General features: G+C 37.2%; 1 protein-coding gene and 1 long non-coding RNA gene across 4 annotated transcripts in view; both read right to left on the bottom strand.

Moving 5' to 3' along the window:
* LOC148662033 (uncharacterized) overlaps positions 1 to 5944 on the bottom strand; it is a 45502-nt gene extending 39558 nt beyond the window's left edge. The window contains exon 1 of the long non-coding RNA XR_015939655.1: positions 5701 to 5944. This is a non-coding gene — a long non-coding RNA (uncharacterized LOC148662033). The remainder of the gene's footprint in view (positions 1 to 5700) is intronic.
* The window catches only part of grip2b (glutamate receptor interacting protein 2b), a 298078-nt gene extending 289597 nt beyond the window's left edge, over positions 1 to 8481 (bottom strand). Inside the window, exon 1 of one of the 3 annotated variants that reach the window (XM_088636704.1) lies at positions 8163 to 8481. In XM_088636704.1, the coding sequence (XP_088492830.1) occupies positions 8163 to 8391 (229 nt within the window). In that variant the 5' untranslated portion in view covers positions 8392 to 8481. The remainder of the gene's footprint in view (positions 1 to 8162) is intronic. The other 2 variants (XM_088636697.1, XM_088636696.1) reach the window with 2 other exon arrangements.
* Positions 8482 to 14170: the final 5689 nt, after the last annotated feature.

Genomic DNA, 14170 nt, shown 5'->3' with positions numbered 1-14170 from the left:
CCACAGTAGTCAGAAAAACTGTATTTATATTTTACAGACTTTCTTTACAGTCACATCTATGTTATACTTCAATAAACAGAAAAATGTTTTCTTCAGATTCTTCCCACAAATCAAAACAACAGGTTTTGTCAAAAGGTCATATGCTTATATTCTATATGAATTCACTACTGAATAAGGGAGGTGTCAAAGAAGTGTTTTTGTTAAACACGTGTACCTTGTTCTTTTACAAGGTTCTTTACCCACATCATAGCTCTAATCAGTGGAAACTAATTATTACATGACAGAGGCCACAGACCCAGTCTGAAAAAACCTTCAGCTGGTCTTACAGATACTAATCAAGCTAGGATCAGGATGGCCCTGAAGGTAAAGTCATTCCATTACTGGTTTAAATCAATACCTGAAGAAAGCCCAGGATTTTTCTTATGGTCTTGATTTCACTAAACCTTAAACCTTCATTAAATCTGTATACTGTACATTATTAGTCATTGTAAACTCCATCACACATTAACTGAGCAAGTAACATGAACATGAGAGCTGAAAGTACTTTTTTATGTAGCAACAAAGCCTTTATATGGTAGAATTAAAGTGTACAAAAAGACTATAATAATCTTTCTGTTGTCTTGAACAGCAAATGATCTGGCACAGCTCCTGTGAGCCATTGTCTTAGGAATGTTGGTAAGATTTGAGCCCAAAAGTAAGAATGCTTTGGGTCATGACACAAACCAGGATATTATAACCTTAGTCAATTTTGAAATCCCGAGTGATGAACTGTTCATAATGGTGCTCCTCTGTCTCCACTTTCAAGAGGCAGGCATCTAAAATCAAAACTATGGGTGGAGGTCACATAATCCCGTAATTAACAAAAATGAATAAATATGATGTGCATTAGCAAGCAATGAGATGATACAACTGATGATGTCACAACCAATTGCCCCTCATGATGACTTGACTTGAAAGATACTGCACAGCAACTGGGAACTGCTTTCTCTCACTCTTCAAAACCCTGCAAACCTTCCTGGTAATGAATCACATTACTGCTTTGAAACACTTCACTGCTGTCTGAACTGCAAGCAATTCAACTGCAAATAAACTTATCTGAAAGTAAATTCTGATCTGAGAGACTGACCTAATCCAGAATTATGGCAGAATTCTTTGCAGTAAGAGCTGCCTAACTGTAATTTCACCTAATCAACGAAATAATACAGTTGGAATTTTGTTGACATTACTGAACAAAACAGAATATTCAGAATAGCAGCTACAAACACGGGTAAGCAGACATGTTGATCACCTTGCAGGCATTATCAAGTTTTGAGATTTTGTTCACTGTTTTCTAGACACTACTCAGAGTGATACTAAAATTAAACTTCTCTCTTTCTATGCTAACAGAACTTCGTTGGGCACAGAGCCAGTGGACAATAATTGTTCACTAATTGTTCACTAATGTCAACTTTAATACTGCATAAACCTTGATTTGTTTTTCTAACGATGTTTAGGTTGGAACACATCCTATCTGTGCTGGATGTGCTGGAACACATCCAGCTCCTAATGCTTAATAACAGTTTAAAATGAGCTTTTATTATTAACGTATAAACTATTTATCACTGCTTAAATACAAGAAGTTTATTCAGATTTATTGAGTTTACTCAAATTATTCAGCTCCTACAATGTGTCTCTCAACACCAACAGGAACAAACTTGGTCAGCAAAGCATCCATGTAAACTGCTGGAACGAGAAGACTTCATTGAAATTGAAGCAGTGTTCCTTCCTCAATTCCTCTAAAACTATTAATGATTTTTCACTACTTAAGTTAAAAAAGACAGAAAAAGGCCTAAATTATTCAGCTCTTACTTGTCTCTCAACACCAAAAGGAACAAGCCTGGTCAGCAAAGTATGCAAGTAAACTGCTGGAAATGAGAAGATTTCACTGAAATTGAACCAGGGTTCCCTCCTCAATTCCTCTAACTAATGTAATAAATAAAAAAGCATCCATCCGAGGCACATACTGTACTGTATACCACTTACAAGGTCCTCATGCTAGCTGCACAAATCCAAGGTTTTATTCAGTCAAACACTTCTGAATAAAAAACTACAACTGCTCCTGAATTACAGATCAAGAAGTCTGTTCTTTGAAACTTTTACTTTTGGTTTATGTGAAATCTGAGTATCTTTTAGACATGAAAAAAATCACTGAACTTAATAGTCATTGACAGGCATTCTCTGTTCAGTAGGAGTAACAAAAGTACCATGGATTTTCTAACTGGTGATATCTGAGAACATTAACAGAAAGATAAAAATGAAATACTTGATATAAACTTTCTCACTGCTAATCAGCTCAGCTTTAACCTCATGACAGCAGGGCCGGCCCTCTGCCTAGGGTCCTGAGGTCACCAGCAGGCCCCCTAAATGTAGAAAATAACAGATTTTTAATCAGCACATTTTTAATCAGCGAAAAATTCCTTGTGCTGGCTCTTTGCTGCTGTGGATTATCCTAATGGACACCCCAAAAAAATGACCAATCATCATCAAGTACATAATGTTTTTGAAGCGCAGAACAGAAGACAGAGATAAGCGATCTCAATTCAGAGGTACTGTATGCCAACTCAGGTCATTATAATACTGCAAATTATGCCTAATAATGTAATAATTTGTATTTCATTTGGTTTTCAGTCTGTCAGATCCATGTACAGTAAGTAGTGAACAAGAGACATGACGCATCTTAAAGCCAGACACATACAGTAGACTACTTGAGATGTTTTTTCTAGAAGTTAAGAGATTCACATGTCCCGCAACTGTACACTTGCCGTGTGACTAAATAAATGCCGCCTGGCTAAAAGTACAAATGACTGTTTAGCGATTACACGTAATCAGCATTAAAATGCATAGTTTTCCTTGCGGTTTCTCTGTGAACTACTGTGAACTCAACCAGTAGCACTTTGGATTGCAATCTCTGTCCCAGTGACAGCAGCAGGAGCAGAGAGGAACTCTTGAAACTCAGGCTGATTAAAACATACCCGAGTCTGGAAATATAGGTAAATTGATTTATAGAGCCTTTTTTATCAAACTTCCCATCTGCTCAGCCTTACTGATCCCACCTCCATTGTTATTGAGTACTCTTGTTTATTTACTTACTTAATTTCATATTTATTTCTGCAATTCCTTTCTACAAAGGTTTCAGTGCAGTAAGTTTTAAGTTTTTAGTAATTTTGAAGTAACAGAGATCCTGTTTATCATTATTTATTATAATTATTAAAGTTCCTTTTCATGACTTTCAATGTTAAAATACGTTATCTTTGTAAAATGTGCGCCTCATGTTCTTGCTTAAAAGTTATGTATGTTATGTGTTCTTCAAAGCTGGTTAATAAAAGTTTTATAGTTATATAATCCATTGATTTTATCGCTCTAAATAGTAAAATTCGGTTGTGTTGGGAGCTGATAATAGTAGTGTATGCACAAATCAGGATCTTGAGAGCCCCAAAAAAGGTAGGACCAGCAATGAATGAGGGCCGTAAGCACTTTCCTTCCAAAACCTGCTTTGTAGTTTTTAACATCGTGAGTCCTCCACTGCCTAAAACAGAGTGACTAGCAATTTATACGATGACTCTGGCTAATAATGCTGAATGCTCACAGGTGCCTGTACTATCACAGAGCTCGCAGCTGCCTGGCAAGTTAAGGATCTGATTCAGCCCAGCCTCAGTGGCACTGGGTCAAATGTGTGCCACCATCTGGGAAAACCCAGCCACAGTCGCATACCCCAACTTGCTCTCCATGAGACACACAGACAGGAACAGAAGCTTGGGGTCAGAACGCAGGGTCAGTTATTTAACCAGCACCCCTGGAGCAGTTGGGGTTGAGGCTCAGGAGCCCAACGGAGTAGGATTGCTCTGCCGGCCGTGGGATACAAACCGGCAACCATCCAGCTACAGGTGCAGATCTTTTTCCACAGAGCTACCGCACCACCCTAAAAACTGTGCCATTCCTAAATCGGGAGCAACTTTGGCTCTGGACTCAAAGCTGAAAAGCCCTGGGTTCACATTCAATGTGAAACTCCGCTGTTACTCTCTTAAACAGATTCAAGCACTTCACTCACATTTCTGCAGAACAATGCCCAGCTCCATAAATGGATACAAATGTACTGTAAGTCACTTTGCACAAAAGTGAAGGGTTTTAAAACCACCATGCTAGGATTATGTTTAAACTGCCAGTCCACACACAAGAACAAATATCTCCTCTTCAGCACTGGGACTATGAAGCCCAGGCTGTTTTTTCACTGTTTTGCTTTCAGACTGCATGGTTTTTGTCAATGCTGTCAACCCACCTCAGAGCACTCAGAGAACACCAGCCGTGCTTATGAGTGTTGCACAGCCCAAATGAGTTCTGCCATTAAGATTAAACAAATATTTAGATGAATCCTTTTTGCAGGAAGACAAAACAGCACACCAATTAGAACCCAGACTTATTTTAAAAGTATTTTGGTTTCCTTAATTCTGAATTGTTGACAATTTAAAAAATAAAATTGATGTCAGCGCTGTTCAAAAACTCTAAGATACGATTCTCTTTTTAATTATTTATAATTTGCATAAGCTCTTGGACCGAGTAAAAAAAACATTTTTAAATGTGTTTAGACCAACACCAGATTACACTTGGGTGAACAGTGAAGACCGAGAGTATAAAACAATTATAACAAAAACATATTGCTAATAATTTATGCACAGAGCTGAAATAATGTAGTGTTTAATAATCTTCTAACACTGATTTTTCCAATTTACATTTTCTTCACTTGCGTGAACTTGTTTTCCCATTGTTGTCATGATGTTTGTTGCCTTGTTAAAGATACAGCCCCTTTTCAATCAACTAAACAACATCGAACAATACTAAGACCCAAACGGTTTCTCACAAACTGATCATTCTCTCTAACGCTTCTCAATTATTGCTCAAATATAACTGCAAATAAGTGATGAATGAAATACTGTATGTAGTACACATTTCTGTGAATTCCATGAAGTGAAACATGGACAGTCTTAAATCTTCAATCTTATCATTTCAGCAGTTTCAATCTCAAAAAGTTCCATGAAGGCTTTAAGTGGTATCAAGCAGGATAAACTTCACTCCATTTATTTTCCTCTCTTAACATGCTTTATTTTGTTAGGTAAGAACTATGAATAGTTCATTGACAGTTAATTATAGCTATAAAAGCAAGTAGGCTGACAAGAGAGACACATAGTAAAGCTTCTAATTTTCTGTTCTGGAAAATACTTTAGAAAATAAGATTTGCAGAAATTACATACCTTTTTTCATTTTCTACTTCTTCCCTACTGAATATATTAGGCTTTTAAAGTTTAATCTGAACACAACATTTTTGTGTAACATTTATTCCTGTAGAATACCTGTATTTGTTTTCAGGAAGTTATTTTTTGGAGAAACCCTGACAATATAAGTCAACCTACAAAGAAGAATCAGTTTATTATGGACATTAACATGTAACTAATATATTTTGTTCCATGTTTGCAGTATTTCACAAAATATTGATTGGAAGCATTAGTTTAGCTTTTTGCAGTCAAGGTTTGGTACACTGCTTTAGACAATACTCCAGTAATAGATTTTAAGTTCCATTTTTAAATTCAGTTTGTGTAGAAGGCTACAGAAGGCATATTCTACATGCAAATCAAAGTCTTCTCCCACCATGTACTGTATTATACTTACCATCACAACACTTGCCATGGTCGAACGATAAGCTCCAAAACATTTTCTTTGATCGCCTGCTATGAGCTACTGCAATGCTATACCTCACCGCGAAGCAATCTTTAATCAGCAACCTGCAATTACTTCTCTTGAGTCAAGCGGGTCTGTGTCTGAAGACACATGCACACCGGGAACTCCAGTGCTCTTCTGAAGTTTAAAGAGCAATTTGAATTGAACCCTCAGCCTGATGATTAATGGAGCTCTGGGTTTCCTGTCTGCCACTTTCTGTGATAAGAAAAACAAAACAGCTAGGACTCATGTACGCAATACTGCAGATCTATTGATACTCAAATTTAGATTGCACTGAAGAGGTGGTCTGGACCAAAACTGTGGCAACAGCAATGAAACTTATTTTTGGTTCAATACATCAACATCATTGAAGTAAATACATAGGTACTACCTTTTCTCCAATTGTTTTCAAGGGCAAAGAAATTAGATGCTGCTTGCACAGGTGGAGCAGCCACACAAAGTCCCACACATTTTATTTGCAAATACCAAAGCTCTAATATCCTTAAAAACACTTAAACAAACCTTTCCCAGGTGCATCTTCTTTCCTCCTTGTACAACTGCTTACCCAAGATAGCCTCTCACAAAAGACACAATTACCAAGATAAGAAAAAACAGACACGAGGAGGTAGACTGGCACTATACTGCCAAGACAGAAACCAAAAAGACTCACAGAACAGTGACAAAAATAAATAAAAAATTAATGCTTCACGAAAATTTGGAGAAAGTCATAATGCGATTTCTTGACCAAAGCAGGCAGTAAGATCACAAAAAGTACATAATTTGAAAAACGTTTTTCACAATTGGTCAGGAACATGTTGCCAATTTTAAAATATATCTCAGTTGGTTGGAATAACTGCATCATCATCATCTCAGTAGACATATGAGAAAAAATATTGCAAGACATAAAAATCTTAAGTACCAGAATACGTTTCAACTGTGTGATAGGTGTGTAAGATCGCAAATGTTCGTGATAACACCCTCCTTCCAGCACTTAAGCATCTTACATTTTGAACAAACATTTCTTACTTACAGATATGTCATAGAAACTCTTGAGGAAACCAGAACATGAGCTTCACACTCAGGGACATCCAGCATCACAAATACTCATCAGCACTTTACAACCACAATTATTTCAAGGCGGACAAACAGTATCCAAGAGCCTTGCAGGCAAATGGAATGCACATTGCAAACCGGGAGTACGCAGAAAAGGATGCACTTCAATACTTGTCAGTTATATGTTTTATGTATAGATTTGCATTATTTTCTAAAACATACTCTTATATACATTGTATCGCACGACGGAAACTGTGCAATAGCAAGTAAGCACAAGAAATAAGGAAAACAAATGAGACTGTAGTGTTGAGTTCAGAACAGCAATGCTCTTCTCCTTTGGTTACAGCAGTGCTACTCCAGCTCCATTTACGCACGCATCAAAATTCATTTAGATCGTATTTTTGCTTGAAAACAATGGATTGCTAATATAAAGAATTGGATTTTCATTAAAAATCTATATTACCCTTTAGAATCTTTAATATTGTGAGATTGAAAGCGAGTGGAACGTTTTGAGTACCACGTGGAAACCTCTCCAAGTCTTGCTTCTAGTCTGTCTTCTCTCTAGTGATCAGGTGTCGGCTGCCAAGATATTCTAAAACATCACATCCCAGTGTGATTTTGATACTAAATTTGGTCTTTTTTCGTATCCATAAACAAAGGTTTTTCCATCTGTTGTAAGTTGAGATGCTCAATTGTTACTTTGAAATAAGTTAATGCAGGTCCATTTCAAATAAAATAAAATGTCAAAATCTAAAGTCACATTTAAAACGCATACCTTTTTACTTCATAACCAACCAGACCAACAATCAACAAAGTTTAGCCTTGAACGCAGATTTCCAGTTGTAAATTGTCTAGAAACTCCTGAGGCTTGGTCGCAGCCTTAAAAGTTTCAATCCAAACTTTTGGTTTTGCACACGTGCAAGGCAGCGTCTAAACAAAAAGAAAAACAAACAACTGGCCTGTAACATTTACCAAAACCACACCCACTACAAACTGGACGGCTTCAATTATTTCAAGTTCCAGAACCTTCGTAAATTGCTGCCAAGCAATAAATGAATGAGACAAAAAGCATGAACACTTTTCCAGCTCAAATCCACGAACAGGAGTCGCAACGCTTAACTTGTAAACCAAATTCTGAAGACTAATTATTGGCATTCAGAACAAATTCGATTTTAAATTTACACAGCATGTCACATTTTTTAATCCCAAGGAAAACCGGCGGACTCCTTTTTTTATTATTGCTCAGAACACTCAAAAGCACAACGCATTAACACACCGGCGTGCGATGACACATCCAATGCTCTTGCAGCATCATTTTCCCTTTGATAGCTTCAGCATTTAGCTCCAACACCGTACCTTACCTTCATCGTGCATTCTCTGCAGACACAAAGTCAGATTCTTCCTCCAGCCCGGCATCGCGCAAGTGAAGATAAAACAATGTTGAAGAGAGAGAGAGAGAAAAAAATGAAGTCGTAGACAGGATTTTGTCAAACAAAAATGGAAAAAAAAATCCACACGCTTCCTATCCGCGCAGGTGAATGCAATCTCTGTTGCGATGAAAACAGAGCGGTTAAAGATTTGTGCATTCATCCATTAGGGTACCAGCGGCTCATCCACACTGATGCTCGCACTCCACCGGAGGGCCACTGACTCACTGCACTGCCGCACGGTATGAATTCCGCTTGCCTCGTTGTGGAGTCAATGGTAGCAGAGAGAACACTCGATTCGAGCTCGCCAAGAGATTCCAAAGTTACCTGTCGGGAAAAAGCACCATTTTTTATTTCATTCGTGGGAGGGGGGGTTTCACTCTGTATATTGAATTCTTGATCCCAGCATTCACCTTTAGACCAAAGATGCTATAAAAGTAAACGGCTCAAGGGCACTTTCCCGAGTTGTACAAATTATAAATCTTCAACTGTAATTTAAAAAACTGAATGAAACCTTTATCTATGGCTGTCATTCTTAATGCGCATTTTGGATTTAGGTACTTTTTAACCTGTTGTTTAAGTATCTGCATCTTTGTAAAGAGTATTTGAACTGCCCTGCTCTGATGTAATTGTGAAGTGCTTTCAGATGGCTACTGTATATAAAAATGGAGATTAAACAATAATGCTAGCAATTCTAGTAAGCCTTTAGTACGGGGATCTGTCTTCTGGTTGAACAAATAATAACCTTTAGTAATATTTTTTTTATAAAGAGATTACGCATATTGGGTAAAATAATGGTTAAAATGAATTTACCTCTAAACTATTGTAATATACAACCCAAAGTAAACACACCGGATTTGTGATTTTCAGAACATTAATCAGTGCTACTGTACAAAATGGGCTAAAAGTGACAGATTTTTGTGTTTGAGACAGATGAGATACTGTAGGTGTTGCAGTGCACACAGGACGTTCTGGGCCCTTCCGCCTGTCAAACAAAAATTCCATCTCTTCAATTTAACCGGACAAAGAATGTACTGAAAGTGGAAGGCATTAGACAGCTGAAAAAGTAGTCAAACACAACACTTTGAACTCTGAGTTGTGACAACACATAATCCAAAGAAGCTTTTTGTATTCACGACTGTTTGTTTAACTGTGTGCTTATTCATGAGAAGATAAACCACAAGCTGACATCATTGCTCGTTCACTGCAAATGTTAAATGAAAAGGTTATAAACAGAGGGTACATTTGAAATGCAAGATTACAAGAGAAGCCCATGACTGTGTGAGGAAAAGTGGACTATAGCAATTATATGTAAGGATGTAATGGTGCATTTTTATACTATAATAAATCAGATAGAAAAATGCATTTCTTAGCATTGATTTGTGGTTTGTACGACTGCTTCCCACAAATGCTGTCGTCACGCAGTAGCTACACTTCACCATTCACCTTCACAATCAACATCAACTACACATGTAAACACAACATTTTCTCATTGTTCCAGAGATCATGTTCAAAACCTGTGTGAAATGCCTACAGGTCAGGAGGGTTGAGGCTAAAGGAGTAAAGGAACATCTTCAGTTCCATTCCAGAAATGTGTAGCTGTTAGTATCAGTGTTTTGACCCTCCTCAGCACATTCATCATTTCTAAACAAAAAGTGACAATAAATGAAACAAGGTATGTCAGAAATGCCCCCCATCACCCCCCTACCCCCACCACTAACCCAACAGGGGATGTTAATAACACATGAGTGGCATTACAGCCATGAAAAAGTAGGTCACCAAATCACAAACTGCATGAATGTCCACACATGGTTTCTTTGAGATCATCTTAGAGGTTTACACCCTGCTAATAAGGATGTGGGGGGTTCAAGTTATTAGGCATATTGTGTAGAAACTTATTTGCTCAGCAGCACATCATGTGATGTGTCTGAACGGCACTCTAAGCCTCATGCTGAGTGCATGAGTGGCTCTCTTTAAAAGCCTTGTTGTGACATCTGTGCATACATATGTACACATGCCCACACTGTTGTAGAATACTCCCCTGGGTACTCAGTAGATGACTGAACCTCACACAGGGCTTGAGAAATATGACTTTAGACTTTTGTACAATCAAAGGGTCTTTTCTAAAAAAACAGCATACCAATTAGATTTTGGGGGGCTGTTGTATTCTCTAATCTCCTTTCTTGCCATTTCAAGCATTAGTCATCAAAGGCCTCTCTGGCTGCCACTCATACTGTATCAGAGAAGCTCCTGCTTTAGGCAGTCTTTTGCTGGCCTTGTGTGTCTTCAAGATGCTCTCACAGGCAACCCTGGCTCTTTAATTGTAACATTTGTTTTAAATTAAATTAAATCTTAATTGCTTAAGTGATTTTTCAGCAGTATGTGGAGATGTGAGACATTAAGGGTCAATTAAGCGAATGATGTCTGTGGCTGAAAGGCTGAAATGGAATTGGAGTGCGAGGGAAGTCACCCCCAAGCTCAGAACTCACAGTAAGTAAATTCAAGCGCTCCTAGCTCACCTGGTTTCCTGATGTGACATTCAATTAAAAGGGTAAAGCACTAAAGAATAATATGAATAATTCTTTGCTCCATGCAAAATCCCTATACATGTAAAATGGCAAATAAAAAATTACACGATTATGCACAAATCAGGGGTGTCAAACTCCATTCCAAGACATTTGCAGGATCATTTCACTTATATTCTACCCCTAACCTCACTTACGTGGTGTAATTAGGTGATAAACTGAAGGAAATGTACTTTAGCATTTCTATCCAGACTTGGAATCATTTTTAAGAGATACAGTATGTTGAGTTAAATGTTTTCTTAATCATCAACTTTGAAACTTTGAATTTGACCTTGAAAAAATTAATATTAGAACATATCCATCTAAGTCAGTAATTAATCTTGAGTTGTAATGAAAACCAGAAGATCCTACTGCCCCCAAAAAACATCATCATTGACAGTTGTAGTGCAGCCAGCTCCTTCCTCCAGGTCCGCCTCATCTTAGTTACTGAAATTGCAGAGCAGAACTACATTTCTGGTCACAAAAATAAACACATACCGTACACATATTTTCTAAAATATGCAAAATCCATAATGACTTGCCAAATCACATTAGTTTTCACTATATAAACATGAAGTTATGAGTGAGAAAAACAGAGGCTGTCTGGATGCGAAAAAATACGGTGAAAAAGGACAAGAGGGTTTGAATGAAATCTGTTTGGGTGTCAAATGGAAATCCCTCATGAACCTATAGGAGATCAATGTGCTCATAGTGCTGGAATGCAGCAGGAATGACAGAAAGCAGGGGCTGCAGAAACAAAGCAGAGAAACGGATAAGAATCCCTTTGTATATTTTAGGATTTTTTTTTTCCAGTGAATAGCAGTCTTTGCAAATTTTCCTGAAATGCACCAAGAAAGCAATTAGTGTCATCCTACATAAGCGCATGCAGATCGTAAAACCTGGCGTAAACTGCTACACAACGGGAGACTTATCAGTTTCCTCCTCTTATACCATTAAAACTACAATTCAGAAACAACATTAAAAGTGGCACCAAACCAAAGCAGAGTAAACTTGCAATGCGGGCTTAGCATTTGAGCCTCAGGATGTGTAGTTTCATTACATAGGAGCTGCGTTTAATGCAATCATGCTGTCCCCCAAGAGTCCCCCAGTATTCCAGTATTCCAATGACTAATTTGAGACTGGGATTTTTACTACCGACATTTAAGCACTTCTGGGTGAAAGAAAGCTAAAGGGAAAAGTAACAAAAAACGACAGGAAAAACATAGATATTGATGCACAGGTTTATTATAACAACAGGTCCCATATTTATGACAGTACAATGAAGCAAAAAGTACTATTTTTTATAATGTCTTAAATTTCTGTATACTGTAATTACAAAAAATTACATTGTGTTAAATATTTCTTACACATAAAAAATTAAGCTACATATATCACAGATCTACTTAAATAGTGAAATGGAAGGACATTTTAGTTAATGACCATGTTACACCTGAAGTTGTACACTTCCAAAATTCAAGATTTATTTCAAGGTCCTCCGTATTACACTTAAGGCCCTACATGCCCTGACCCCCTGTTACTTCATGGAGCTTTTACATTTATACAGCTCTTGGAAGCAAGTCTCGCCCTAAAGTGCAGGGCTGCTCACTATTTCTAAACTTTTAGAAACAACTATGGGTAAGAGAGATTCAGCTAAAGGGTTTTTAATCTGCGGAAATGCTTACGTAGTTATGGAAATGAAACATCACAGTTCACAGAAGTTCAAGTAGGTAGTTGAGTCAGCATGCATAGGCTGCAAAGAAACAGGTAACGTTTTATTCCTGCTGAAAAGAAAAAAGACAACATTTCAGCTGTGGAGCCTTCTTCAGTTGTCACACAGGTCTCCATCATAGTTCACCATTTTTATAACTAGACTGAATATTTATTTTTCTAACTTCAATTTTGATTGATTTTCCTTTCATTACCCAGTGGTTTATAGCTTCATTTTTTTTGTTTCTGTTCCACTTATATTTTGTTAGTTTTAGTTGATTACTGTTTTTAGTGTATTTCCTGTTCTTTTACTGCCGAATGTTCTTTTATATTTGTTATTTAACTATTCGCATAAAGTTTTTGGAAGCATCTCTTTTGCACAAGACGCCATATTAAATGAAGATTGAATCAATGATATTTTGAAATTGACCCATTACCAGCAGTGGCTTTCTGATCATGGATGGCTGATTGACATTCAGTCTCTCTGCTCACAAAAGGGGAAGCCATCACATTGAAGCATAAATATGGTTTAATAGTTTTCATTAGAGGCTTGTTTCCTTAGAAAAAAATATTTATTGAGAATGTAATTTGCCATAGCAGTTTATAAGCAAAGTTCAAAGTAGGTATTGTATAGGTATTGTTTCATCTTCATGCTTTATAGTGGCATAAATCACTCAGATGTAATACTCAGTTAAAAAAAGTTGCACACAATTAATAGGACCTTCAGCATTAACACATTTAAGAAGAGTCTTTTTTTCAATTGAGTATAGAATTGTTGGAACATCTCAAAGTCCAACAATGCAAAAAAGTCAAACTGGGTAACATATAAAAGAACAAGTAATAGGTTTATTCCATGCTGAAAAAAAAGAAGAAAGTAAACACGTTTCGGCCGTGGATACATCAGAAAGACTACCGAAACCAAAATTATCCTGCAGCTAGGATCACACCTTCCCCCTTCTCTTAATGAGAGATTACTCTTCTTCTAAACTTTCTCCATTCATTGGAAGTTTCATTTCACACCTCTCTACAGCTAATCTGACTTCACACCTCTTGATTGGCCTCTCTTTCTTCTGTCCCCTGCTCCTGCCTCTCGCTCCTCCTGTCTCACAGCCTTTGTTCTCCCACTACATTACCTTTGCCTACTGCCTTGTCTCTCTCACACCTGAAGAAGGCCCCACTGCCGAAACGTTGTTTTCTTTCTTACCTATTACTTGTTCCTTTGCAGCTTACGCATGCTGATGCAGCTACCCACCTGAACATATAAAAGATATGCTCTCACTGTTTAACATTTAAACATTATTTAACAGATTAGTCAAAATTGAAATTCGACTGTTTAACGTTTAAACATTATTTAACAGATTAGTCAAAATTGAAATTTTGACAGCAGCTGAACTTCTCTGGTTTTTATTTCTGTTGCCAATCAGGAGCGATTTGAGCATCCTCTTGTGGCTATTTGTGGTAGTACGAAAAATGTTCATTTAATCCCTCACTTGACTTTATAAGAAAAACTGGTTTGAAAACCTTAGGATGGCCTTCAGCATGAATACATTTTAAAACAATCATTATCTTTCAACAAAGCTATCTTTATTATAATGAAATGGACTTACTAACATTTGCAGGGATTACATAAATCACAGCTAGATATATTTACCTCCATTGTATAATTATTTT

This window comes from Lepisosteus platostomus, chromosome 6 (genome assembly GCF_059453375.1).
Source record: "Lepisosteus platostomus isolate fLepPlt1 chromosome 6, fLepPlt1.hap1, whole genome shotgun sequence".
Lineage (NCBI taxonomy): Eukaryota > Metazoa > Chordata > Actinopteri > Semionotiformes > Lepisosteidae > Lepisosteus > Lepisosteus platostomus.
This window is presented reverse-complemented; position numbering and strand designations above follow the sequence as displayed.